Below are 25,438 nucleotides of genomic sequence, written 5' to 3' on the forward strand. Positions count from 1 at the left end.
AAACAGTCTAGGATTCTTTCTGTCGCACGTTGCTCCTTTCACCTCTGGCAAAGGTTAGTCGTGGTTTTGAGTCCGTGTTTAACAGTGGTTCCGTCTGTAAGTCGCTGGTAAATCATAAAAAAAAAATAGGACGAAGACAAAGCACGCCACCTAGTAACGTTCTGTGGCATTCAGACCAGTCTCCAAGCCGACGACAAGGTTACATTTATTATTACTGTTATTAGTCACCACGAGCAATCAAGTTAGGCGTTGTGCGCTGACAAGACATTCATAACACATTTTTGCGGCTCATCAGCCGTTTGACATCCACTTCATGTCGGCCACCTTTGACTTCCCCGTGCACTAGAGTCTACAGTGATAAGCTCCATATTGCTCCTGCAGATTTTCTAATGTCATTCACCCACCTTCCATTAAGTCATTGTCTCAGTCTTTTGCAATCTAATGGAAGCCAGGAAGGAAAGTGCAAAGCCCGTCCACCATCAATTAGACAATCTGCTTGTCTCGGCAGCATCTATTAGTCATAATTAAAATGGTTCAAATGGCTCTGAGCACTATCGGACTTAACATCTGTGGTCATCAGTCCCCTAGAACTTAGAACTACTTAAACCTAACTAACCTAAGGACATCACACACATCCATGCCCGAGGCAGGATTCGAACCTGCGACCGTAGCAGTCGTGCGGTTCCGGACTGAGCGCCTAGAACCGCTAGACCACCGCGGCCGGCACAGTCATAATTACGACTTCCATTTTTGTCAGGTCCCTGATTGTTTTGTTTCTTTTACTGACCCTCCTACTAATTCTCAACAAATATCTCTCCATCTACAGCTGCGACACCCTCAGTCTTTGAACTATATTAGCATTAAAAGTCGACATTTCACTATCATAAGTCAATATTGGTAGCGCATTATCACTGTAACCTTTCTATTTCAGATACATTGGAATCTTTGTTTGGGAATTTGGTTTAGTTTACCGGAAACACGCCAGGCCATGTTTACTTCTTTCAGACTTTCAAATGTGTGTGAAATCTATGGAACTTAACTGCTAAGGTCATCAGTCCCTAAGCTTACACACTATTTAACCTAAATTATCCTAAGGACAAACACACACACCCATGCCCGAGGGAGGACTCGAACCTCCGCCGGGACCAGCCGAACAGTCCATGATTGCAGCGCCTAAGACCGCTCGGCTAATCCCGCGCGGCATGTTTACTTCTCTGTTAATTTACTCTGCTGCGTATCCAGTCATTCCCGGCCAAGAGCACTCTACTAGTATCAAAGATAGGTCTTAATTTGAAGAAGAAATTTCTAAGAATTTACATTTGGAGGACAGCATTGCATGGTAGTGAAACATGGACTGTCTAGAAAACGGAGCCGGCCGGTGTGGCCGAGCGGTTCTAGGCGCTTTAGTCTGGAACCGCGCGACCGCTATGGTCGCTGGTTCGAATCCTGCCTCGGGCATGGATGTGTGTGATGTCCTTAGGTTAGTTGGGTTTAAGTAGTTCTAAGTTCTAGGAGACTGATGACAGATGTTAAGTCCCATAGTGCTCAGAGCCATTTGAACCAGCAATCGGAACAGAAGATTATTGAAGCATTTGAGGTGTGGTGCTACAGAAGAACGTTGAAAATTAAGTGGACCGATAAGGTAGAGAATGAGGTTCGCTGCAGAATCGGGGAGGAAAGGAATATATGAAAGACAAGAAGAAGGAACAGGACGATAGGACATCTGTTAAGACATCGGGGAATAACTTCCATAGTACTAGAGAAAGCTATAGAGTGTAAAAATTGTAGAGGAAGGAAGAGATTGGAACAAATCCAGCAAATAATTTAGGACGCATGGTGCAAGTGCTACTCTGAGATGAAGAGGTTGGAACAGGGGAGGAACTCATGGCGGCCCGCATCAAACCAGTCTGAAGACAAATGACTCAATAAATAAATAAATCTAGTCTCTGTCTTCAGCTGCCCTAAATACGTAAACTCATAAACTGCCTCTATGACTCTGTGATTAGTTCGTCAAATTTTATGTGTTAATTTAGTCTAACTGGTCATAATTTTTTTCATTATCACTGTATATGTACAAATACACGTTTTCCTATTTCACTATAAAACCCACACAAAAAGACTGATAATGTTTCACCTAATATTTTTGCATATCAGAAGCAAAAGCTATTCATAAAAGGGCATTCATTTGTGCAGTTTATGAAAATATATTGCATTCATGAAGTGACACTAGGCCAGCTTGAATTCTGTGGTCTCACGAGGTTTTTTGTGAGATCTCGCTCCAATTCAATTTTTAGTTGTCGTCTGTTATTTACAAAACGCTTCAGCTTTATGCTTTTACACAGTATCTACGACTGTAGTAGTAAAGCATACATAACCCGTATTCAATTTGAATACGATAGTGTTTTGGAGGCTTGGTACTGGTGGAAGAAGTAAGTCCTTACCTGCCACCGATCTGGGTACCATGTCAGTCATAAAAGACCTAACGTTTAAATCTGTGATATAAGCCTCCTTACAACTTGCAATACACAAAACTTTAACCAAAACAAAAGTCACTTTAATAAACCAAAAATGTTCGTTTGGGAAACGAATCTCCGAGCCTTTCCTAAGGTATTGTATTGTATGTTAACCGGGGGCCTAGAAACGACGGAGAGGCTCCGTCCCCGCCATAGCCGCAGTGGTCCACAGCCCCACAACAACTACCGCAGTCCACTTCACCCCTCCGCCGCCCCACGCCGAACCACTCTTTCAGGGTTATTGTGCGGTTCGGCCCCCGGTGGACGCCCCCAGGGAACGTCTCACACCAGACGAGTGTAACCCTTATGTTTGCGTGATAGAGTAATGGTGGTGCACGCGTACGTGGAGAACTTGTTTGTGGAGCAATCGTCGACATAGTGTAGCTGAGTCGGAATAAGGGGAACCAGCCCGCATTCGCCGAGGCAGATGGAAAACTGTCTAAAAACCATCCAAAGACTGGTCGGCTCACAGGACCTCGATACAAGTCCGCCGGGCGGATTCGTGCCTGGGACCAGAGGCTCCTTCCCAATCCGGAAAGCCTTGTGTTGACCGAACGGCTAACCAGGCAGGCTTCCTAAGGTACTCCGCTTATTTACAAAGCAACGTTTCTCTATACCAAGCAGATATTAAGTGTGAAATTTTTTGCTAACTTTCCAGAAAATGTTGACACTAGAGAAACGCCACATGTTCTGTTGTTCTCCTAGCTTTGTAACAGAGCCACTAAGATGTGTACACAGTGAGACTCCGTGGCCGAAATCATCAACTGACAAAGATACTCTATCCAAAAACAGTGACAACTAATCTAGCTGCGGAAAAAAATTCATTACCGGTCTTTTGCAGCGCACATTTCCTCATTACCAGATAGTAGGTAGAGATTCTTGACAAACATTTACTGTCTACTTGATAGCGATCTGTCTATCTATCAGCTGGCCCTTGGCGCTGTTCAGATGTGAACTTTGTACCGGCAGTACAAAGCAAAGTCACAACTATTGGGATCACGCCAAGAAATTACTGTGTGACCCTGTGCCGTCGCCGTAGTAATATCACAGACTACAGATCCCTTCCTGGCCCTCATTTCTTTTCTTTAAAGCGTACAATCACGGCAAAAAAAGCACCAGTGCCTGAAACAAGCTTTAATAGTCACCGAACAAAACTGACAATGCGGTAACAAATGTCCGTGCCTCTCCGGCTTGTTGCAAGCACTTAAATCCCGGCAAGTTTACTGTATATCAATCGTATGAATGACAAACTAGCTAATCCAGCTAAACAAATGTCCAAGGTTTTTCTGATCTTTGTCAAAGCAAAAGTAATTGCTTTTTTTTTCAGCGGATTCTATTTATCTCACTGTCGAAGGAACAGCGTACCCGTACCTGAAAAACCCGAGCGACTTGATGCAGCGTTTAAGGCACTGCCTCAGTATTTGGGAAGAGAAGTTTTAAAGTTCCGGAGCTGCCATCGTGACTTAAGATTTCCCGTGGTTTCTCCTAAATCATTTTTGGTGAAGCTTCTGAGCAATCCATCATCTCTCATACTATCTACACGACATTCAATCCTAATATTCCTTCTTTTCCCCCGAACAAAATGAAAATCTCTTTTGCTGTCGTTAACAATGAGGCATTAAACGCTGTTCAACAACTCTTGGATGTGAGTATCTTTTAAGCTAGACGCAGACCTTAAGATAATGTTCAGTGCAAGGAGAAGTTTGTGTCTATACTAAAACAAGCTCTATGTACCAGTCCTTGCTTTTGCACGGACGTAAGTTTGAAATTTCCGCAACCGTACAAAGAAAAAGGGACTGAAAACGAAGCGTTACTGAACGAGAATATAATGCATAAATATTTTATATAGACATTAAAGATGGAAAAACTCGAGAAAGGAAAACTAAAATAATCATTCCACTGAAATAATAACTAGTATTTTTAAAAAATGGCATAAGAAGTATAGGTAATTTGGACTGCGATTTATTTGAGACCACAGTCTAGTTCGCTGTATAATTTCCCCTTCAGCTTGAAGATGTGTAAAAACATGGACAAAAGCTTCCTGAGTAAATTAACCGAAACTTGAAGGGTAGATTCTGGAACCAAGAGTAACGTAGTAAAGAAGTCAGGATGATTCCCTGAGATGGGTCTGAAACAATGGGAAGAGATTGCCGCTATGGTAGTATACAACTGCTGCATGGATACAAGATAACAATTGATCATCCGATCCTGAAATGCTGATCTAGCCCTCGGGTCTCTGTCTGACAACATTCATACTCCATTATGCAGAGAAGGGCAACGTATGTGGACATTCATTAATCGGATGACAATGTTAACGGAGGACTGAATAATCAGGAGTGACAGCCGTTCGAAGAAAATAATCGATTACCTAGTCTAAATCTATATTTTCTAAACCTGCTTGAAGAATGTAAGAATATCACTTAGTTACATATAAGGATTTCACGCACGGGTGGCCCCTGTTAGTGAATTCATAGTACATACATATCATCAGTACTTCAGTCTTCAACTCGTTCCTAAATGAAATATTGTCTGTATTGGTAGAGTGAAGAAACTCTTTGTCATACACTCCATGCTTGCTACAAACAAACAGACATCGATGCAGAAGAATTACAAAGGCCAAAGTACACTAGTGGCCATTAAAATTGCTACACCACGAAGATGTGCTACAGACGCGAAATTAAACCGACAGGTAAAAGATGCTGTGATATGCAAATGATTAGCTTTTCAGAGCATTCACACAAGGTTGGCGCCGGTGGCGACATCTAAAACGTGCTGACTTGAGGAAAGTTTTCAACTGATTTCTCATACACAAATAGCAGTTAACCGGCGTTGCCTGGTGAAACGTTGTTGTGATGCCTCGTGTAAGAAGGAGAAATAAGTACCATCACGTTTCCGACGTTGTCGGATTGTAGCCTATCGCAATTGCGGTTTATCGTATCGCGACATTGCTGCTCGCGTTGGTCGGCATCCAATGACTGTTAGCAGAATATTGAATCGGTGGGTTCAGGAGGGTAATACGGAATCCGTGCTGGATCCCAACGGCCTCGTATCACTAGCAGTCGAGATGAAAGGCATTTTATCTGCATGGCTATAACGGATCGTGCAGCCACGTCTCGATCCCTGAGTCAACAGATGGGGACGTTTGCAAGACAACAACCATCTGCAAGAAGAGTTCGACGATGTTTGCAGCAGCATGGACTATCAGCTCGGAGACCATGGCTGCGGTTACCCTTGACGCTGCATCACAGACAGGAGCGCCTGCGATGGTGTACTCAACGACGAACCTGGGTGCACGAATGGCAAATCGTCATTTTTTTTCGATGAATCCAGATTCTGTTTACAGCATCATGATGGTCGCATCCGTGTTTGGCGACATCGCGGAGAACGAACATTGGAAGCATGTATTCGTCATCGCCATACTGGCGTATCACCCTGTGTGATGGTATGGGGTGCCATTGGTTACACCTATCGGTCACCTCTTGTTCGCATTGGCGTCACTTTGAAGAGTGGACGTTACATTTCTAATGTGTTACGACCCGTGGCTCTACCCTTCACTCGATTCCTGCGAAACCCTACATTTCAGCAGGATAATGCACGACCGCATGTTGCAGGTCCTGTACGGACCTTTCTGGATACAGAAAATGTACGGCTGCTGCCCTGGCCAGCACATTCTCCAGATCTCTCACCAATTGAAAACGTTTGGTCAATGGTGGCGGAGCAACTGGCTCGTCACAACACGCCAGTCACTACTCTTGATAAACTATGGTATCGTGTTGAAGCTGCATGGGCAGCTGTACCTGTACACGCCATCCAAGCTCTGTTTGACTCAATGCCCAGGCGTATCAAGGCCGTTATTAGGGCCAGAGGTGGTTATTCTGGGTACTGATTTCTCAGGGTCTATGCACCCAAATTGCGTGAAAATGAAATCACATGTCAGTTCTAGTATAATATATTTGTCCAATGAATACCCGTTTATCATCTGCATTTCTTCTTGGTTTAGTAATTTTAATGGCCAGTAGTGTATATGTGTGTAGCAGAACAACTCTCAATATTTAGGATTATAGCCCTTACATTACTTTATTACCGATGCGGTTCGAGCAACTAGTGCTCCCTATCAGGCATCATTTCATACCCATCATTAACATTATTTACACTAAGAACTATAATATAGCTATTTTTCTTTTTCACGGGTTGCCAGGGTTTTCATTAGGTACAGAGTTTTCCCCATATGGAAATGGAAAACTGTGTGTGGTGTATTTCTTGACAAAAGACTTGCTGTCATGTAAGTAAGTATAGTGATACTACGCCGATGAGTTACTGCGAGTGCGCCCGCAGGCTGCGGTGGTGGACCAGCACCTGTTAGAGATCACCTAGCGCCTGTTTGCACTATTTTCAGTCACGTTTCGTGTCCACAGTATTTTCAAAGCGATAGAGTAGGTGTGTGTGGAAATACAACATACTAATGACTCATAAGAAGTGACGGGAAGTCATCGAGTAAAGCAGAGGTGATTTCTGGGCGTTCCCGAAGGTAGTGTTATAGGCAATCTGCTGTTTCTTATTTTTATAAACGATTTAGGAGACAATCTGAGCAGCCGTCATAGGTTTTTTGCAGATGATGGCGTTTATCGTCTAGTAAAGTCATCAGAAGCTCAAAACCAATTACAGAACGATTTAGACAAGATATCTATGAGTTGCAAAAACTGGCAATTGATCCTAAATAATTAAAAGTGTGAGGTCATCCACAGGATTGCTAAAACGAATCCGTTAAACTTCGTTTACACGTCAAATCAATCAAATCGATAGGTCGCAAATTCAACTAACACTTATTAATTACAATTATGAACTACTTAAATTGGAAAGAACACATATAAAATGTGGTAGGGAAGGCGAAGGCAAAACTGAGACTGCGTTTTATTGGCAGAACACTTAGAAGATGTGACAGATCTACTAAATAGACTGCCGGCCGATGTGGCCGAGCGGTTCTAGGCGCTACAGTCTGGAACCGCGCGACCGCTACGGTCGCAGGTTCGAATCCTGCCTCGGGCATGGATGTATGTGATGTCCTTAGGTTAGTTAGGTTTAAGTAGTTCTAAGTTCTAGGGGACTGATGGCCTCAGACGTTAAGTCCCATAGTGCTCAGAGCCATTTGAACCATTTTTTACTAACGAGACTACCTACACTACGCTTGTCCATCCTCTTTTGGAGTACTGTTGCGCTATGTGGGATCCTTGCCAGACAGGATTAACGGAGTACATCGAGAAAGTTCAAAGAAGTGCAGCACGTTTTGTAGTATTGGCAAATAGAGGAGAGAATGTCACTGAAATGATACAGGATTTGGGGTGGAAATCCTTAAAACAAAGGCTTTTTCGTTGCGGCGGGATCTCCTAATGAAATTTCAATAACTAACTTTCTCCTCCGAATGCGAAAATATTTGTTGATGCCGACCTACATAGGGAGAAACGATCATCACAGGGCAATCAGAGCTCGCACGGAAAGATATAGGCATTCTTTTTTGTCCACAAGCTGTTGGAGAGTAGAATAATAGAGAATTAGTGTGAAGGAGCTTCGATGAATCCTCTGCCAGACACTTAAGTGTGTTTTGCAAGTAGCCATGTAGATGTGTACATACGTATGCTGTGTTGACCTCACATTAGGAATGTTGTGGACATGAAACGGGAATGAAAATACTGAAAAATGTGATACAAGAACAAGAACAGAAGTTGAACCACCGCCGCAGCCAATGAGCGGACACACAGTATGCCACCGGCATAGTATCACCATAAATATTTACATGTTAGCAAGTCTTTTGTCACGAAAATCACTACACACACTTTTCCGTTTATATGTAGGGACACAAATGTGCTGCGCCTAATTAATAACATGCCAACTCAAAATATTAGCGATATTTTAATTAATAGCATAAACAGTGCAAATAATATAAGAACGTAGGCTTCCGCGGCCGATGTCATAGTCATTAAAATTCTTCTGGGTGTTATGCCGCGTCATTGCTAAAAACTAACAACAATAATAAACTAAAACCGACGTTTCGGCCAAATTGCAACGGCCTTCCTCAAGGCACGACTGGTTTTGCGCACACCAGGAGGAAAACTTGCCGACCAGAAGCCGAACGCTGATTGGCGGACAGCTACCAATCTATGACGACATGGGCATTCACAAATAACCTCTTTCCTTCCATCTTCCCTTACGTCATGACTAGCCAATCATATTAGAGGGCCAAATAAAAGTTTTACAACAGTGACGTCAGACATCGACAGTCTGTAATAAACAGAAGCACCTATCCCCATGCAAAACCAGTCGTGCCCTGAGGAAGGCCGTTGCAATTCGGCCGGAACGTCGGTTTTAGTTTATTATTGTTGTAAGTTTTTAGCAATGACGCGGCATAACACCCAGAAGAATTTTCATCACTAGTGCAAATAATGTTGAGTGATTTGTATGCCTTGGTACCTGATGAGCACTACTGGCTGAAAACGCTTCGCTAATAAATAGTCATAATGATTAACAATCCTAAACTTTATGATGGGTTGTGGACCATAATATGGAAAGCCAATCTGCCAATATTGCTAATGATTAATCTGCAGTATGCAGATCTAACTACGTCAAATTTAGGGTAGCACTTGCAAGGACGAGAGGAGAAAAGCACACTTACAAAGCGGGCAGTACCTGAGGACGCAAGTCAGTAGGTGACCCACCTGGCGAGCTGGCGGCAGAGGCATACGAATCGACGCGCCCTCAGTATGCACCTCGGCGGTCACGCGTCGTCACACCCTTAGCTGACTGTGCAGGGTTCGCGCGCCTCGCTCGCTCGCGAGACATCTCCGCGCAAACAGGCTGAACTTGGCTGCCCTCTGGCCCCCGTGCACTGACTCACTGCGTAAACTGTTGCGAAGCTCGCTGTTTAATCACAGGCGCTGCCTTCAGACCGCGTAGGTCAAAGGCGTGCGAGCCGCCATGATTCCAACGCAGAGGTGATAATCGTATGGCATAACTGATGAAAGGAGAAAATATAAAAATGCAGTAAATGAAGCAGGCAAAAAGGAATACAAACGTCTCAAAAATGAGATCGACAGGAAGTGCAAAATGGCTAAGCAGGGATGGCTAGAGGACAAATGAGAGGATGTAGAGGCTTATCTCACTAGGGGTAAGATAGATACTGTCTACAGGAAAATTAAAAGGACCTTTGCGGAAAAGAGAACCAATTGTATGAATATCAACAGCTCAGATGGAAACCCAGTTCTAAGCAAAGAAGGGAAAGCAGGAAGGTGGAAGGAGTATATAGAGGGTCTATACAAGGGCGACGTACTTGAGGACAATATTATGGAAATGGAAGAGGATGTAGACGAAGATGAAATGGGAGATACGATACTGCGTGAAGAGTTCGACAGAGCACTGAAAGACCTGAGTCGAAACAAGGCCCCGGGAATAGACAACATTCCATTAGAACTACTGACAGCCTTGGGAGAGCCAGTCCTAGCAAAACTCTACCATTTAGTGAGCAAGATGTATGAGACAGGCGAAATACCCTCAGACTTCAAGAAGAATATAATAATTCAAATCCCAAAGAAAGCAGGTGTTGACAGATGTGAAAATTACCGAACAATCAGTTTAATAAGCCACAGCTGCAAAATACTAACGCGAATTCTTTACAGACGAATGGAAAAACTGGTAGAAGCCGACCTTAGGGAAGATCAGTTTGGATTCCGTAGAAATATTGCAACACGTGAGGCAATACTGACCTTACGACTTATCTTAGAAGAAAGATTAAGGAAAGGCAAACCTACGTTTCTAGCATTTGTAGACTTAGAGAAAGCTTTTGACAATGTTGACTGCAATACTCTCTCTCAAATTCTGAAGGTGGCATGGGTAAAATACAGGGAGCGAAAGGCTATTTACAATTTCTACAGAAACCAGAAGGCAGTTATAAGAGTCGACGGACATGAAAGGGAAGCAGTGGTTGGGAAGGGAGTGAGACAGGGTTGTAGCCTCTCCCCGACGTTATTCAATCTGTATATTGAGCAAGCAGTGAAGGAAACAAAAGAAAAGTTCGGAGTAGGTATTAAAATCCATGGAGAAGAAATAAAAACTTTGAGGTTCGCCGATGACATTGTAATTCTGTCAGAGACAGCAAAGGACTTGGAAGAGCAGTTGAACGGAATGGACAGTGCCTTGAAAGGAGGATACAAGATGAACATCAACAAAAGCAAAACGAGGATAATGGAATGTAGTCGAATTAAGTCTGGCGTTGCTGAGGGAATTAGATTAGGAAATGAGACAGTTAAAGTAGTAAAGGAGTTTTGCTATTTGGGGAGCAAAATAACTGACGATGGTCGAAGTAGAGAGAATATAAAATGCAGACTGGCAATGGCAAGGAAAGCGTTTTTGAATAAGAGAAATCTGTTAACATCGAGTATAGATTTAAGTGTCAGGAAGTCGTTTCTGAAAGTATTTGTATGGAGTGTAGCCATGTATGGAAGTGAAACATGGACGATAAATAGTTTGGACAAGAAGAGAACAGAAGGTTTCGAAATGTGGTGCTACAGAAGAATGCTGAAGATTAGATGGGCAGATCACATAACTAATGAGAATGTATTGAATAGAATTGGGGAGAAGAGGAGTTTGTGGCACAACTTGACAAGAAGAAGGGATCGGTTGGTAGGACATGTTCTTAGGCATCAAGGGATCACATATTTAGCATTGGAGGGCATCGTGGAGGGTAAAAATCGTAGAGGGAGACCAAGAGATGAATACACTAAGCAGATTCAGAAGGATGTACGTTGCAGTAAGTGCTAGGAGATGAAGTTTGCACAGGATAGAGTAGCATGGAGAGCTGCATCAAACCAGTCTCAGGACTGAAGACCACTACGACAACAACATGCTGAAGCTCCTAGTTTCGCTTCCGCCGAGATCTTTGTTGGACGCCACTTGGGTGACTCGTAAATTCCTCTCCTACCCCAGTAAGCCTATTGTTAAACGTGCCGTCAGAACCGTGTCTCATTGCTGGCGGATTTTCACATCATTTCAGGTATTTTCCGAGACCATTGGTAGCACTTGTTGGCGGACAATATTCGTTTTTGGATTGCAGAGCTGACTTATTCTTACAGTTTACTTCTAAGGTAAGTGAACCTATGCGCGACATCAAACTTATATGAGCCAATTTCTATCTATAGGGGCTCTTTTGGATAATCTTTCTCAATTAGAGGCTTTTCACGGACGATGCTGTAATATACGGAGAAGTTGCAGCATTAGAAAATTGCAGCGAAATGCAGGAAGATCTGCAGCGGATAGGCACTTGGTGCAGGGAGTGGCAACTGACCCTTAACATAGACAAATGTGATGTATTGCGAATATATAGAAAGAAGGTTCCTTTATTGTATGATTATATGATAGCGGAACAAACACTGGTAGCAGTTAGTTCTGTAAAATATCTGGGAGTATGCGTGCGGAACGATTTGAAGTGGAATGATCATATAAAATTAATTGTTGGTAAGGCGGGTGCCAGGTTGAGATTCATTGGGAGAGACCTTAGAAAATGAAGTCCATCAACAAAGGAGGTGGCTTACAAAACACTCGTTCGACCTATATTTGAGTATTGCTCATCAGTGTGGGATCCGTACCAGTTCGGGTTGACAGAGGAGATAGAGAAGGTCCAAAGAGGAGCGGCGCGTTTCGTCGCAGGGTTATTTGGTAAGCGTGATAGCGTTGCGGATATGTTTAGCAAACTCAAGTGGCAGACTTTGCAGGAGAGGCGCTCTGTATCGCGGTGTAGCTTGCTGTCCAGGTTTCGAGAGGGTGCGTTTCTGGATGAGGTATCGAATATATTGCTTCCCCCTAGATCCGACTAGATCACGAATGTAAAATTAGAGAGATTCGAGCGCGCACGGAGGCTTTCCGGCAGTCGTTCTTCCCGCGAACCATACGCGACTGGAACAGGAAAGGTAAGTAATGACAGTGGCACGTAAAGTGCCCTCCGCTACACACCGTTGGGTGGCTTGCGGAGTGTAAATGTAGATGTAGATACTTAGTTTTCCTTTCTTTTATCTATAGGTTCATCTTTCTAGCAGCTCCTTCAAGACTTATAAAGGCCTCTTTCATTGCCTTTGGCATTGTTGCAATTATATCAATATCATCTGCGTACGCTAGCACTTGAACTGATTTATACAGAATTATCCCTCTTGTATTGATGTCCGCATCTCTTCCATACATCTTCAACGCTATATTAAACAGAAGGCAGGGTAATGCGTCTCCCTCTCTTCCTCCAACTTTCTGTGATCACAGAACTTGATAACATATTTTGTATTTTAATTTGACTCCGGGTGTTTTCCATAGTACCTTCCGGTAAGGCAATCAGTTTATTAGGAATGTATAACTCTTACACTGCTGTATACAACGCCCTTCTGATAGTTATTTACAACTTGACGCGGTACAATACTCAGAAAACTTTCACGTTGTACTAGGTTACATTTACGTAAACTGCGAGGGAACAGGCTGTGACGATGTTGTGCAGTGAAGCTGAGCTGTGTAATAAAGGTGGAAGACGAACTGTTCATGGGTGGGCAGCAGAGTGTGGGAAAGGACCTCCAGTGAGCATGACATCAGCTGCACTTCGTGAGTCTCTTCGGACAGTCGTGATGCGAGTTTTTATATGGATGTTTTTGAGATTACATTTTTGGAAGCTGGAGATGAAGATTTTTTAATGTAACGCATGATTTACGCATACTACTTGCAAGTAAATAGCCCAAATGTTAGGTATGCGCAGGTGTTGACCATGAGCTTTCAGGGTCTACCTAGGTTCACCTATCAATGATGAAACCTAAGTTGCTGTTCAGGAAAACCAAAGTTAAGATGTATCAAGTTTCAGTAAGGTCGTTGCGGGAACAAGGACATCAACAAAAAGTTCATGAAAGGCTACTAGATATATTTGAAAGATCTCGAGACAAATTCTTGGGTCATTGGAAGAAAATGGTGTTTGGAGGAGGAGGTTGAACTATGAATGATATAACATGTATACTGAACTAGACATTGTCAGCTATATAAGTATTAAAACTCTGGAACGGACAGGACATATACCGAGAACAAACGACAGTATGATGAAGAAGATATTCAGCGCAGTGCCTGAAGGAACCAGGAAAGTAGGAAGACCAAAGCTAAGATGGGAGGAGGATGTGAGAAAGCACTTAAAGAAAATTGGAATTCAAAATTGGAGGAGTTCGGCATTAAAAAGGGGAGAATGGACTAATCTTCTACAGAAGGGTCGAGGCTCACAGAGGGATGATGATGATGATGATGATGAGATGTGAAGGATAGATTAAAGAGAGACTGAAATATTCCGTGGTCCGATCTGAATTTGATTTCCAGGCATGTAGTTTAACACTACACCACCAGACCCTACACATAGGCTGATGAAGCCCACACAGAAGTGACCACAACGTCGGTTCAGCATCTTACAATATGGCAGTAGTCTCCAACCCAGAAGAATTTTATGGAGCCTGATAGCGCATGGTACCATGGGTGTGTGCCTAAGATGTCGGCTATTTACTTGCAAGCAGTGTGTGTAAATCATGGGTTCCATTAAAAACATTTTCATCTCCAGCTTCCTAAAATGTAATCTCAAAAAGACCCATACAATAACTCGCACCGCAACTGTCCGACGAGACTCACGAACTGCTGCTGATGTCATCATGTTCACATGAGCTTCTCCCACACTCTACCGTCCACCGAAGAGCAGTCGGCCTCCACCTTTACTACAGCTCAGTTTCACTGTACAACAAGGTCAAAGTCTGTACCCTAGCACTTTATGTAAATGTAACCTAGCATAAAGTGTAAGTTTTCTGGGAATGGTACCGCGTCTTGTAGTAAATAACTATCATTGATGAAACCAACGTTTCGCACACGGTTATAGTGGTCTTCTTCTGGGTCTGATGGTGTATTTTATGATGTCCATAGTCACGTGTATTTGGTTATGACTGCTCTGCTGAGCTTTACATTACGTCACAATTTAAAAAAACAGCATCGATATTATTGACGTCTAGCTGCAGAAGGTTCCACCAAGGCAAGATAGATGCTCTGCACACTGCAGTTGTGTACAAGGTAGACTGAGAGCGTGGAGAAGCCTACATCGATAAACAGGCAGACCTGTAGCTCTGCATACGGGAGCACTAGCGCTACATTCGACTTTGGCAGCACAACAAATACACAGCAGCCGTGCACCAGAAAGAGTGCACAAGAAAATATAATTCAGCCTAGCTCGCGTACTTGTCAAGCAACCGGGAGCGGTGAAATGCAAGATGAGAGAGGCTATCGAAGTATTAAAACTCTCTAACATGAATAGAGAGGATGGCCTTAGGCTATTCCCATTCTCGCTGCCAACCATCAGAGCCCAACAAGCCACACTAACTACACGAGACGTGGGCGTTAGCCGCGAGTAACTGCTACCGAGTACCCCACGTCCAACATGAGGAAAACAAGAGGCCACACCACATTCGACGATGACTACAAATTATGTCACTCACTGTGAGATGCAATAGATAAGAGCAAATCTCCACTCCCTCCACCATAGTATACCTATTACAATAAAGTTTCCCAGAGCAATAATATTACCTTTTTTTAAACTTTTTGAGGTTATGTCACTGACTGAGTGACTCTGAACAACAAAAAATATACACCAGTAGATTCAGGAGAAGCCCGCTGTAGACGTGGCCGAAACATTGATTGCATCACTATCATCATTGTTTACGATACGAAGCAGTATCACACCTAGAAATCTTCCATGTCAACTGACTCTGGACACGGAAGCCTTTGAAACTGTATCAACCTGGTATACTAGAAATCTTGTATTTTAAAAACTTCAAATGTTGGTTGATTTTGGGGAGGGACCAAACAGAAAGGTCATCGGTCCCATCGGATTGGGGTAGGAAGTCGACCGTGCCCTTTGAAAGGAACCATCCCGCCATTTGCCTGAAGCGATTTTGGGAAATCACTGAAAATCTAAATCAGGGCGGCCGGACGCAGGTTTGAACCGTCGTCCTCCCGAATGTTGAGTCCAGTGTGCTAAACACTGCGCTAAAAGTAACAGTGGCAAAGTGGCAATACGGTTGCTCAGGCCCCGAGAAGAGATTAACTCTGCTACAAAGAAAAAGCGTCGCGCGAACTGGAGTTTCGTCGTCAAAAATTCGGCAGTTGTCGCGGATTCCTTCTGAGTCGTTTGGTATCAGCGACCTGTGGTCTCTGGTGCCTCGTAACAGAGTAATAATGTAATTATGATTTATTCGATTTATTCTACATCTACATTCATACTCCGCAAGCCACCCAACGGTGTGTGGCGGAGGGCACTTTACGTTCCACTGTCATTACCTCCCATTCCTGTCCATCGGCTGCCGAAAAGCCTCCGTGCGCAATCGAATCTCTCTAATTTTACATTCGATATCTCCTCGGGAGGTATACCTCATCCAGAAACAAACCCTCTCGAAACCTGGACAGCAAGCTACACCGCGACGCACAGCGCCTCTCTTGCAGAGTCTGCCACTTGAGTTTGCAAAACAACTCCGTAACGCTATTACGCTTACCAAAAAACCCTGTGACGAAACGAGCCGCTCTTCTTTGATCCCTATCTCCCACACTGATGAGCAATACTCAAGTATAGGTCGAACGAGTGTTTTGTAACCACCTCCTTTGTTGATGGACTTCATTTTCTAAGGGCTCTCCCAATGAATCTCAACCTGGCACCCGCCTTACCAGCAATTAATTTTATATGATCATTCCACTTCAAATCGTTCCGTACGCATACTCCCAGATATTTTACAGAAGTAACTGCTACCAGTGTTTGTTCCGCTATCATATAATCATACAATAAAGGATCCTTGTTTCTATGTATTCGCAATACATTACATTTGTCTATGTTAAGGGTCAGTTGCCACTCCCTGCACCAAGTACCTATCCGCTGCAGATCTTCCTGCATTTCACTGCAATTTTCTAATGCTGCAACTTCTCTGTATACTACAGCATCATCCGCGAAAAGCCGCATGGAACTTCCGACACTATCTACTAGGTCATTTATATATATTGTGAAAAGCAATGGTCCCATAACACTCCCCTGTGGCACGCCAGAGGTTACTTTAACGTCTGTAGACGTCTCTCCATTGAGAACAACATGCTGTGTTCTGTTTGCTAAAAACTCTTCAATCCAGCCACACGGCTGGTCTGATATTCCGTAGGCTCTTACTTTGTTTATCAGGCGACAGTGCGGAACTGTATCGAACGCCTTCCGGAAGTCAAGGAAAATGGCATCTACCTGGGAGCCTGTATCTGATATTTTCTGGGCCTCATGAACAAATAAAGTGAGTTGGGTCTCACACGATCGCTGTTTCCGGAATCCATGTTGATTCCTACAGAGTAGATTCTGGGTTTCCAGAAATGATATGATACGCGAGCAAAAACCATGTTCTAAAATTCTACAACAGATCGATGTCAGAGGAATAGGTCTATAGTTTTGCGCATCTGCTCGACGACCCTTCTGGAATACTGGGACTACCTGTGGTCTTTTCCAATCATTTGGAACCTTCCTATCCTCTAGAGATTTGCGGTACACGGCTGTTAGAAGGGGGGGCAAGTTCTTTCCCGTATTCTGTGTACAATCGAATTGGTATCCCGTCAGTTCCAGTGGACTTTCCTCTGTTAAGTGATTTCAGTTGCTTTTCTATTCCCAGTTTCGTTTGTTCGCCTGAAAATACTCTAACAACAATGAAATTGCATGTGATATACAATCAGTAAAACGTGCAACATAAAAAAAATGGTTCAAATGGCTCTGAGCACTATGGGACTCAACTGCTGAGGTCATTAGTCCCCTAGAACTTAGAACTACTTAAACCTAACTAACCTAAGGACATCATACACATCCATGCTCGAGGCAGGATTCGAACCTGCGGACGTAGCGGTCGTGCGGTTCCAGACTGTAGCGCCTTTAACCGCGCGGCCACTCCGGCCGGCCGTGCAACATAAAATACAGAATAATGCAACAAGCCTCAAACAGATGTGAAGTATTGTGATGTGCCTGCCGTCGCGTCGCCCATTCCACTGCACTCAGTAAATCCATACATGAAGGCCGTATCAGCCAACATTTTATCACTAAACCTGTTTATGTACAGCTGAAACTGCAGGAAAAGCAAACCCCAGACAGAACCGTCCAGTAACGAACAGAAGGGCGAGAGCGAAGAATGTTGTTGTCAACAGCAAGCAGCGAGAGTGAATGGAACAGGTTTGCTTACAAAACAAGGCACACAGCAGATACCGCTGAAATTTGCAGTGTTATTAAGTTATTTTCACTGCAATTTACAAGATGAACATGAATAAAACCGACAAACTGCAGGGAACTGATTCCTCACTGGAAATGGAGGAAAAAAGCTCCTATGAACATGTGTCCGGAAATGCTTCGTTGCCAGGGTAGATGGCGCTGACAAATGGAACTTCCTCTGGCCATGTGCCGTGTATTCCTTGTGTTTTGCAGCGGAATGGTTCGGTATTCATGTCGGGAACAAGCCGAGATTGTGTTTGTGCACGGCCAAGCAATGGAAACGGGCGAGAGGTAGCACGGTTATGCCTAAACAAGTACACCACAGACACCAACCACATCACACATTTCAAGCGCTTTTTGGGCGTTTAATGTGATCGTGGGTCCTTTCAGACAGACGAGCGTGCAGGGAGGCAGCGGACTGTGGTATACAGCAGATTTGGAAGACCGGGTTCTACAGGATATTGACACGAACCCCATTATACGCTCCAGCCAAGTGACCCGCCAACCAAAGTACGATTATGTGTATCCTGCATGACAACCGCTACCATCCCTATCACCTGAAACGAGTGCAAGGATTAACAGGAGCGGATTTCCCTCTACGGGAAGGATTTTGTCGACGGTTTTAGCACGAGACTTTCACAACTATAGGATTTCTGTCACCAGTCTTTACCGACTAAGCAACCTTTACCAGAAATGGTATCATCAGTTAACATAATCGTCGTCTGTGGGCTGCAGACAATCCTCGGGGAATGACTGAGGTGTCTCATCAGCATCGGTTCAGCATCGTTGTGTGGGCAGGGGTTCTTGGCGACCACATACTTCGATAGGTTATTATTTCACAGCGCCTCGACAGAGTAACGTATCTGGGCTTCCTGCGGAATACTCTGCCGGAGCGGCTTGAGAATGTACCTTTGGCAATATGACAGGTTGCGTGGTTCGCTGACACCTCAACAACGTCTTCCCAGGACACAGAAGTCCTGTAGCATGGCCTACTGGATCATCGGATTTAAACCCCTCTGGGGCGGCATCTGAAAAGCGTTGTGCATGGTGAACCAGTTCCTGATGTGCAGACTCTTCAACGGCGTGTTCTCGACACCTGTGACACTATTCGGGGAGAGGCCGGAACGTGCAAAAAATGCGACAATCCCTAATGCGTATGAACGGGTGTATTGCTTCCCATGGACGCCACTTTGAACATCTGGTGTGAGGTGGATGCGACGCAGCTCTGTACTGTGTTCCAGGACGATTTGCTGTCACTGCACACGCCACATCCATTTCCGCACACATGTGCTAAGGGCCATTTTCCTCCGTTTCCACTCAGGAATCCGCCCCTGCAGTTTGTCGATTTTATAAATGGTCATCCTGTATAGGCAGAGACAAATGGGAGTTAAGAAATCAAAAAAAAGTGTAATTACTCTGTAACGGGTCATCGGAGACCTCGGGTGCCTTACAAAAAAATATTTTTAAAAAATTCTGAAGAAGCGTTGATTTTTTAGTTGGTATAGTTCGTGCTGCTTCCATATATAATACCAACACATTTGAAACAAGGTAACTCATTTCAATTTTTTTTTAATTCTGAAGGTACTCTACACTCAAATTTCCATTTGGAAAGTACCTGTCGGCCGCTGTGGCCGAGCGGTTCTAAGTGCTTCAGTTAGGAACCGCGCAGCTGCTACGGTCGCAGGTTCGAATCCTGCCTCCGGCATGGATGTGTGTGATGTCCTTAGGTTAGTTAGGTTTAAGTAGTTCTAAATCTAGGGGACTGATGACGTCAGATGTTAAGTCCCGTAGTGCTTAGAGACATTTGAACCATTTTGAAAAGTACTTCTGTGGCAACGTCCTCTGTATTACTGAACAGATGACGGTTTCTGTATTGCTGGACACATGACAGTCAACATTTAGTTTGGCGCATCGCCGGTCGCTGAGCCAAAGGAATTTTTCCAGCGGGGTCAGAAAGGAATCTTTCGTTCTGCCTAATTATAAAGATTAGTTTTGGTGTCAGACTACCATCGTCTGAATCATAAGGACTGTCGGTCGTACAACCCTCTTCTTTTTATTAGAGAAAAAGTAAGGGGTAGACTAGCCTTGAGCTATTGCTGATTTTCCCCGTAGAACGGGTTTATACTAAAAGATAATTCCATACCATATTAGCGGATGAAAAGAAATAGCCGGCCGGGGTGGCCGAGCGGTTCTAGGCGCTACAGTCTGGAACCGCGCGACCGCTGCGGTCGCAGGTTCGAATCCTGCCTCGGGCTTGGGTGTGTGAGATGTCCTTAGGTCGGTTAGGTTTAAGTAGTTCTAAGTTCAGTTGACTGATCGCTAGAGTAGTAGTGCTCAGAGCCATTTGAGCCATTTGAACGTAAACCTAACTAACCTAAGGACGTCACACACATGCATGCCCGAGGCGGGATTCGAACCTGCGACCGTAGCAGCAGCGCGGTTCCGGACTGAAGCGCCTAGAACGGCTCGGCCACAACGGCCGGCTCCTTTCATAATGTGTTCGATAGTAAATGGAAATGGATATGGATTTCGTTCATGGTGAATGTCATTAAACCCTTAGAGCAATGTCGTGGTTTTGTACTGTATGGTGTCCTGATGTTGCTAAGACAGCTCGATTAGTCTTCACAAACAGTAACTGAAAAATTTACGAAACTGGAAATGTAAAGAATAAAATGCGCTAACGAATATGAACAGCAACGGCCGAGAAAAATGCATTTAACTTTACGGCAGCGGCAACATGTACTCCGCATGTCACTACGAGGCAGCTTGAATTCGCGAGTCGGGTCAGCCAAGGAAATGTTTTGCGAGAACCACACTGCAGCTCATTTCATCGTTCTCGAAGTTTCCTTGAATGAACAACCTGAGTGGAACGTTTTTCAAAATCGGTTATAGTTCTCCAGACGATGTCGACTAAAAGTGCAAAGTAATGCGATTTTTCTATGCAAAGTTTTGCGCACAAAAGTTTGCAAAACATGGGCAAATCAATCTCTGCAATATGGACTACCGGTCAGTTGAAAATCCACGCCGGCTGACGGAAATGAGTAAACGACATTGGCCTGCCAACCAGTCCCACGGACTCTACAATAAGCGACCAAACGGTCCCAGTATTATTGGTTGGACTCAAAATAGTCACAACTCTGTAGTTCTATAGTTGGAGCGGATCCCAATTATTGTAATGCACACCGTATGGTACCAATATGACGGATATCCCCCCCCCCCCCCATAATTATTTATAGGTCCTATCCGCTTCGGTAGCTGCCGGGTCTGTGCGGCAGACTGCTAACCGAATGAGCCCGGGGTTCGATTCCCGGAAGGGTTGGAGATTTTTTCCGCTTGGGTACTGGGTGTTGTCCTCATCTTCTTGTCCTCATAACTGACACAAAAATCGCGTGCAACGTGTCACATAAAAAGTCTAAGCTTGTGATCTGAGGCTTTCCCGGCGTATATGCTGTTAGGACCCGTTAGAGATAAATAATAGAGCAGAGAGAGGACGGACCACTGCATCAGTACCACCTCATGATGGCGGTGTGGTTATTCGCCTAAATATCGTGGATATTCGACGATCGTATCCGGCTGGACACCCGAGAACCCTTCAAACAATCAAGTCTAAGCCTATGTAACTTCGCAGCAGGGGGTACTGCTTGGTCCTAATGAACATTCAGAACTGTCGAAGCACATTGTTGTGTCTTCCATTGATGAGACAGCTGTATGGGCACGTTGCGAAAGCCGGTTTTTGTCTTATCATAAAAAATTTGGACATTATTGCATCGCTCGTTGGGGAAATATGAATTGGCCTGCACGCTCACCTGACTTAATGCCTCTGAACGCGAGGAAAATAAAAACAAGAGTTCTGCAAGCAAACAGCGAAGACTCCCGAAAACGTGGCATGCCGTAAAAAACGGGCCTCTGCTGCCTGGTGAAATCCAACGTGCAGTATCGTACGTCTGGAATAGCTCTATAGCTTGTATCAGTGCTCACACTTATCCTGATAGCCGCGAGCGCTAGCTTGCCGGTTCCAGGTTTTAGGGAGCCGCGCTGATCCCGAATAGAACCAGCGCGGCGGATTAACGACGAGGGCCAGTGTGCCGGCTAGCTTGGATGTGGGTTTTAGGCGGTTTTCCACATCCGAGTAATTGAATAGGGGATGTTTCCCATCCCGCCCGAGTTACACGCAAACGTTTAACTCAAAAACGTTGACACACCTTCACATGGGATAACACTAGATGCTGACAAATTGGGTTCAAAAATTCTGTCCGAGGGCTGAATGGTTGGGGAGGAGGGAGAGGAGGGGGAAGGAGAGACGAAAGGAAGGGCATCCGGCCACCCTATACCACTATTTCCAAATCCAGATTAACATGATGAATCTGCGAAGACACGGAAAAAGCCTGCAAAATAAATAAAATGATGTATCAATGCTCAAGGTCATTATTTTATGCCCTTGATATGACAAACACTACAATCAACACACGGACAGTACCTAAGTTACACACTGGACTCGCATTCGGGAGGACGACGGTTCAATCCCGCGTCCGGCCATCCTGATTTAGGTTTTCCGTGATTTCCCTAAATCGCTCCAGGCAAATGCCGGGATGGTTGCGTTGAAAGGGCACGGGCGACATCCTTCCCCATCCTTCCCTAATCTGATGAGACCGATGACCTCGCTGTCTGGTCTCCTCCCCCAAACAACCTAATCCCCCAACCTAAGTTACGTGTTTGTTTACACTTGGTACAAAAGGGCATAAAATTGTGGGACCTTTTTCCCCGACAGTGTAACAGTGGTTTGTGGCTCTGTTATCTTCTTAGTATTACATCAACTTCCACGCTTGTTATGTTGATTAAGAACCATTTGAAGGTTCTTTCCAAAACTGTGGAGTAGTTCCAATAAAATACATAACCGGTGTCATAATTCGGCAACTATAAACGTTAAAAATTGCCTGTGTATGCCAGAAAACTGGTGTCATTTCCGCTATAACCCAGCGAAAACCACTTCTCGAAATACGAGGTGCGTTCAGTAAGTGATAAAACACGTTTTTTCCTGAAATTAAGTTGGTTTTATTCAGGATTCCAATACAACATACAATTTGGCTACAAAATCCTGTTTTTCAACATAATCTCCGTTGAATGCGACGGCTTTACGCCACCTTACTGGGAGGGCCTGTGTAACGGCATTGTACCGCTCTACTGGTCTACGTCGGTGCCAGCATCTTGCTGTATCAATAACATCCCCATCATCCACATACTGCTTCCTTCATTGGGTCAAACAGATGGAAGTCAAAAGGTGCGAGTTCCAGGCTGTTGTATGGATGAGGAAGAACAGTCCAACGAAGTTTTTGAGTTCTTCTCGGGTGCACAGACGTGCACGAGGCCTTGCGTTGTCACAGTGAAGGAGAAGTTCGTTTGCATTTTTGTGCTGACGAACACGCTGCAGTCGTTTCTTCAATTTCCTGATGGCAGCACAGCTGTGTGCGGCGGGTGGGAGAACGGACAGGTTTGCGCGACCTTGTTGCGATTACGACAGACGCCTCGCCGAACGACTTACCGTGCTTGTATTCACTGCCGGATCGCCGTAGACATTCTGCAAGCGGCTATGAATATCTGCGGTGTCTAGCTTTCCGCCAAAAGGAACTCAATGACGGCTAACTCGTTGGAAAGCACCCTCGTTACAGCTGCCATTTTTAAGGCTACATATAGCGCCGCCACCTATCGGAACTTCATGAAACTATAGAGGCTGAAGGTGGTAGTTATATCCTCTCAGCTTATGAAGAATTTTGATGTCCGTAAAATTGCTTTTGTAAGACACAATAGTGAAATGTGCGTGCTGGAAGCGACACCTAGCGCCCAAACCTCTTCAGTTGTCTGCACTGCAGCTTCTAGCACAGTATGCTGACAGTCACCCCACGTTACGAGTAATTTGTGCTATTATGTTATTACATCTTTTGACTATGCCTATCCTGTCTACAATTTTTTTTGGTTTTGTGTTCTAGCTTAGGCAGACACATACGTTGACTTTTAGCTGCTTCTCAAGTCACGCACGTTAATGCTGTTCCAGTAGTATTGTACAATACCGTAATACTCTCATTAATAAGCTTTCACATTACTTTTATCCCTTTTAGACGTGTCTGATGATGATGTTGTAGATCGAAATCACTTTTAAAATAGAAAAAAGTTTAGCGACCAACGATTTGTGAATTCTACAAATTGTAAACTTTGGGTCGCTGTATGTAATTATGTCATATGTAATTATACGACGGCCTGCAACAGCGTGTAAACACCAAAAGCAGTTATTTATAACCATCAGTGTTGCTAATCAACACTTAAAAATTGTTTGTTTCAAGTGACTATAATTTTTGATTCTGGTCTATAGAGGGTGTTGTTGTTGTTATCGTCTTCAGTCCAGTGACTGGTTTGATGCAGCTCTCCATGCTACCCTATCCTGTGCAATCCTCTTCATCTCCGAGTTGCAGTAGTTACTGCAACCTACATCCTTTTGAATCTGCGTAGTGTATTCATCTCTTGGTCTCCGTCTACGATTTTTACCCTCCACTCTTCCCTCCATTACTAAATTGATGACACCTTGTTGCCGCAGAACGTGTCCATAGAGGATATGCCGCCGTTTTGTGTCGGCGAGTAATAACGGTTTCTCTTGCAAGGTGTGCGGCTGGTAGGAAACTATACACTTTCAGCATTACTGTGCTCCCTTCATGTGTTCATCTAACACAATTGTTCAGATGACTATAGTCAGTCCACGTTCAGGCTATCACTACCTAATCATTATCGTCTGGATCTCATACAATGCTTTGTGTATCTCTTAAGATTCATAGCATTTGTAAACTTGCTTCGTAGAATTATACATTCCTCAAAAAGGATTAACTTAAGGGATTTAACTGATATCAAAAAATCTGCCTGAGGGCAAAAGGAGACGTTATCCATCATCGGCCATACCACGATGATAATACTTAAGCGGAGGCGAACACAGGCCAGCGACACGCGTAGACGCCGGCGGATGTGTAGACAAGTAAGTGGCCATCCATTCAGCCGCGACCCACAGCAAGGTGGCTCCAAGGTTACAAGAGACGTGCTCTGCAACTGCGACACTCAGCTCCGCATTGCGTGTGCCAACAGGGCACTCCGTTGTAATAAGTAAATGCTAACGATTGTTGTCAGCTATTGGTAACCGTGGCAAGCTGAGCAGAATACGGCGAGGAGGGATTTTCAAGACACGAAAAATAAAAAAGAATCTAGTGAACACATGATTCTAAACAGAAGATATGCCAACATACTTGTATCAATATTACCTTTAAGTTACCGACGACGATACAACGAAACTTGTCACTGTTTTGTTATTTTTTGCCGGCCGTGGTGGCCGACGGGTTCTAGGCGCTACAGTCTGGAACCGCGTGACCGCTGCGGTCGCAGGTTCGAATCCTGCTTCGGGCATGGATGTGTGTGATGTCCTTAGGTTAGTTAGGTTTAAATAGTTCTAAGTTCTAGGGGACTGATGACCTTAGAAGTTAAGTCCCATGGTGCTCAGAACCACTTGAACCAATTTATTTGTTATTTTTTTGTTTGCAGTCAACAAGGAGGGGATTATTGATTGAAAAGGTATATATTTTTTAAGATT

The 25,438-nt window shown here is 44.2% G+C and overlaps 1 protein-coding gene across 3 annotated transcripts in view; it reads right to left on the reverse strand.

Annotated features, from left to right (window-relative positions):
* LOC124794852 overlaps positions 1-25,438 on the reverse strand; it is a 313,878-nt gene that overhangs the window by 137,409 nt on the left and 151,031 nt on the right. The window contains exon 1 of one of the 3 annotated variants that reach the window (XM_047258518.1): positions 9,224-9,387. The exons of the other annotated variants lie outside the window; for them this stretch is intronic. Coding sequence (XP_047114474.1) covers positions 9,224-9,247 — 24 coding nt within the window. The 5' untranslated portion in view covers positions 9,248-9,387. Of the gene's footprint in view, positions 1-9,223; positions 9,388-25,438 lie in introns of those variants that run through there. 3 annotated transcript variants of the gene reach the window in all.

Source organism: Schistocerca piceifrons, chromosome 4 (assembly GCF_021461385.2).
Source record: "Schistocerca piceifrons isolate TAMUIC-IGC-003096 chromosome 4, iqSchPice1.1, whole genome shotgun sequence".
Classification (NCBI taxonomy): Eukaryota; Metazoa; Arthropoda; class Insecta; order Orthoptera; family Acrididae; genus Schistocerca; species Schistocerca piceifrons.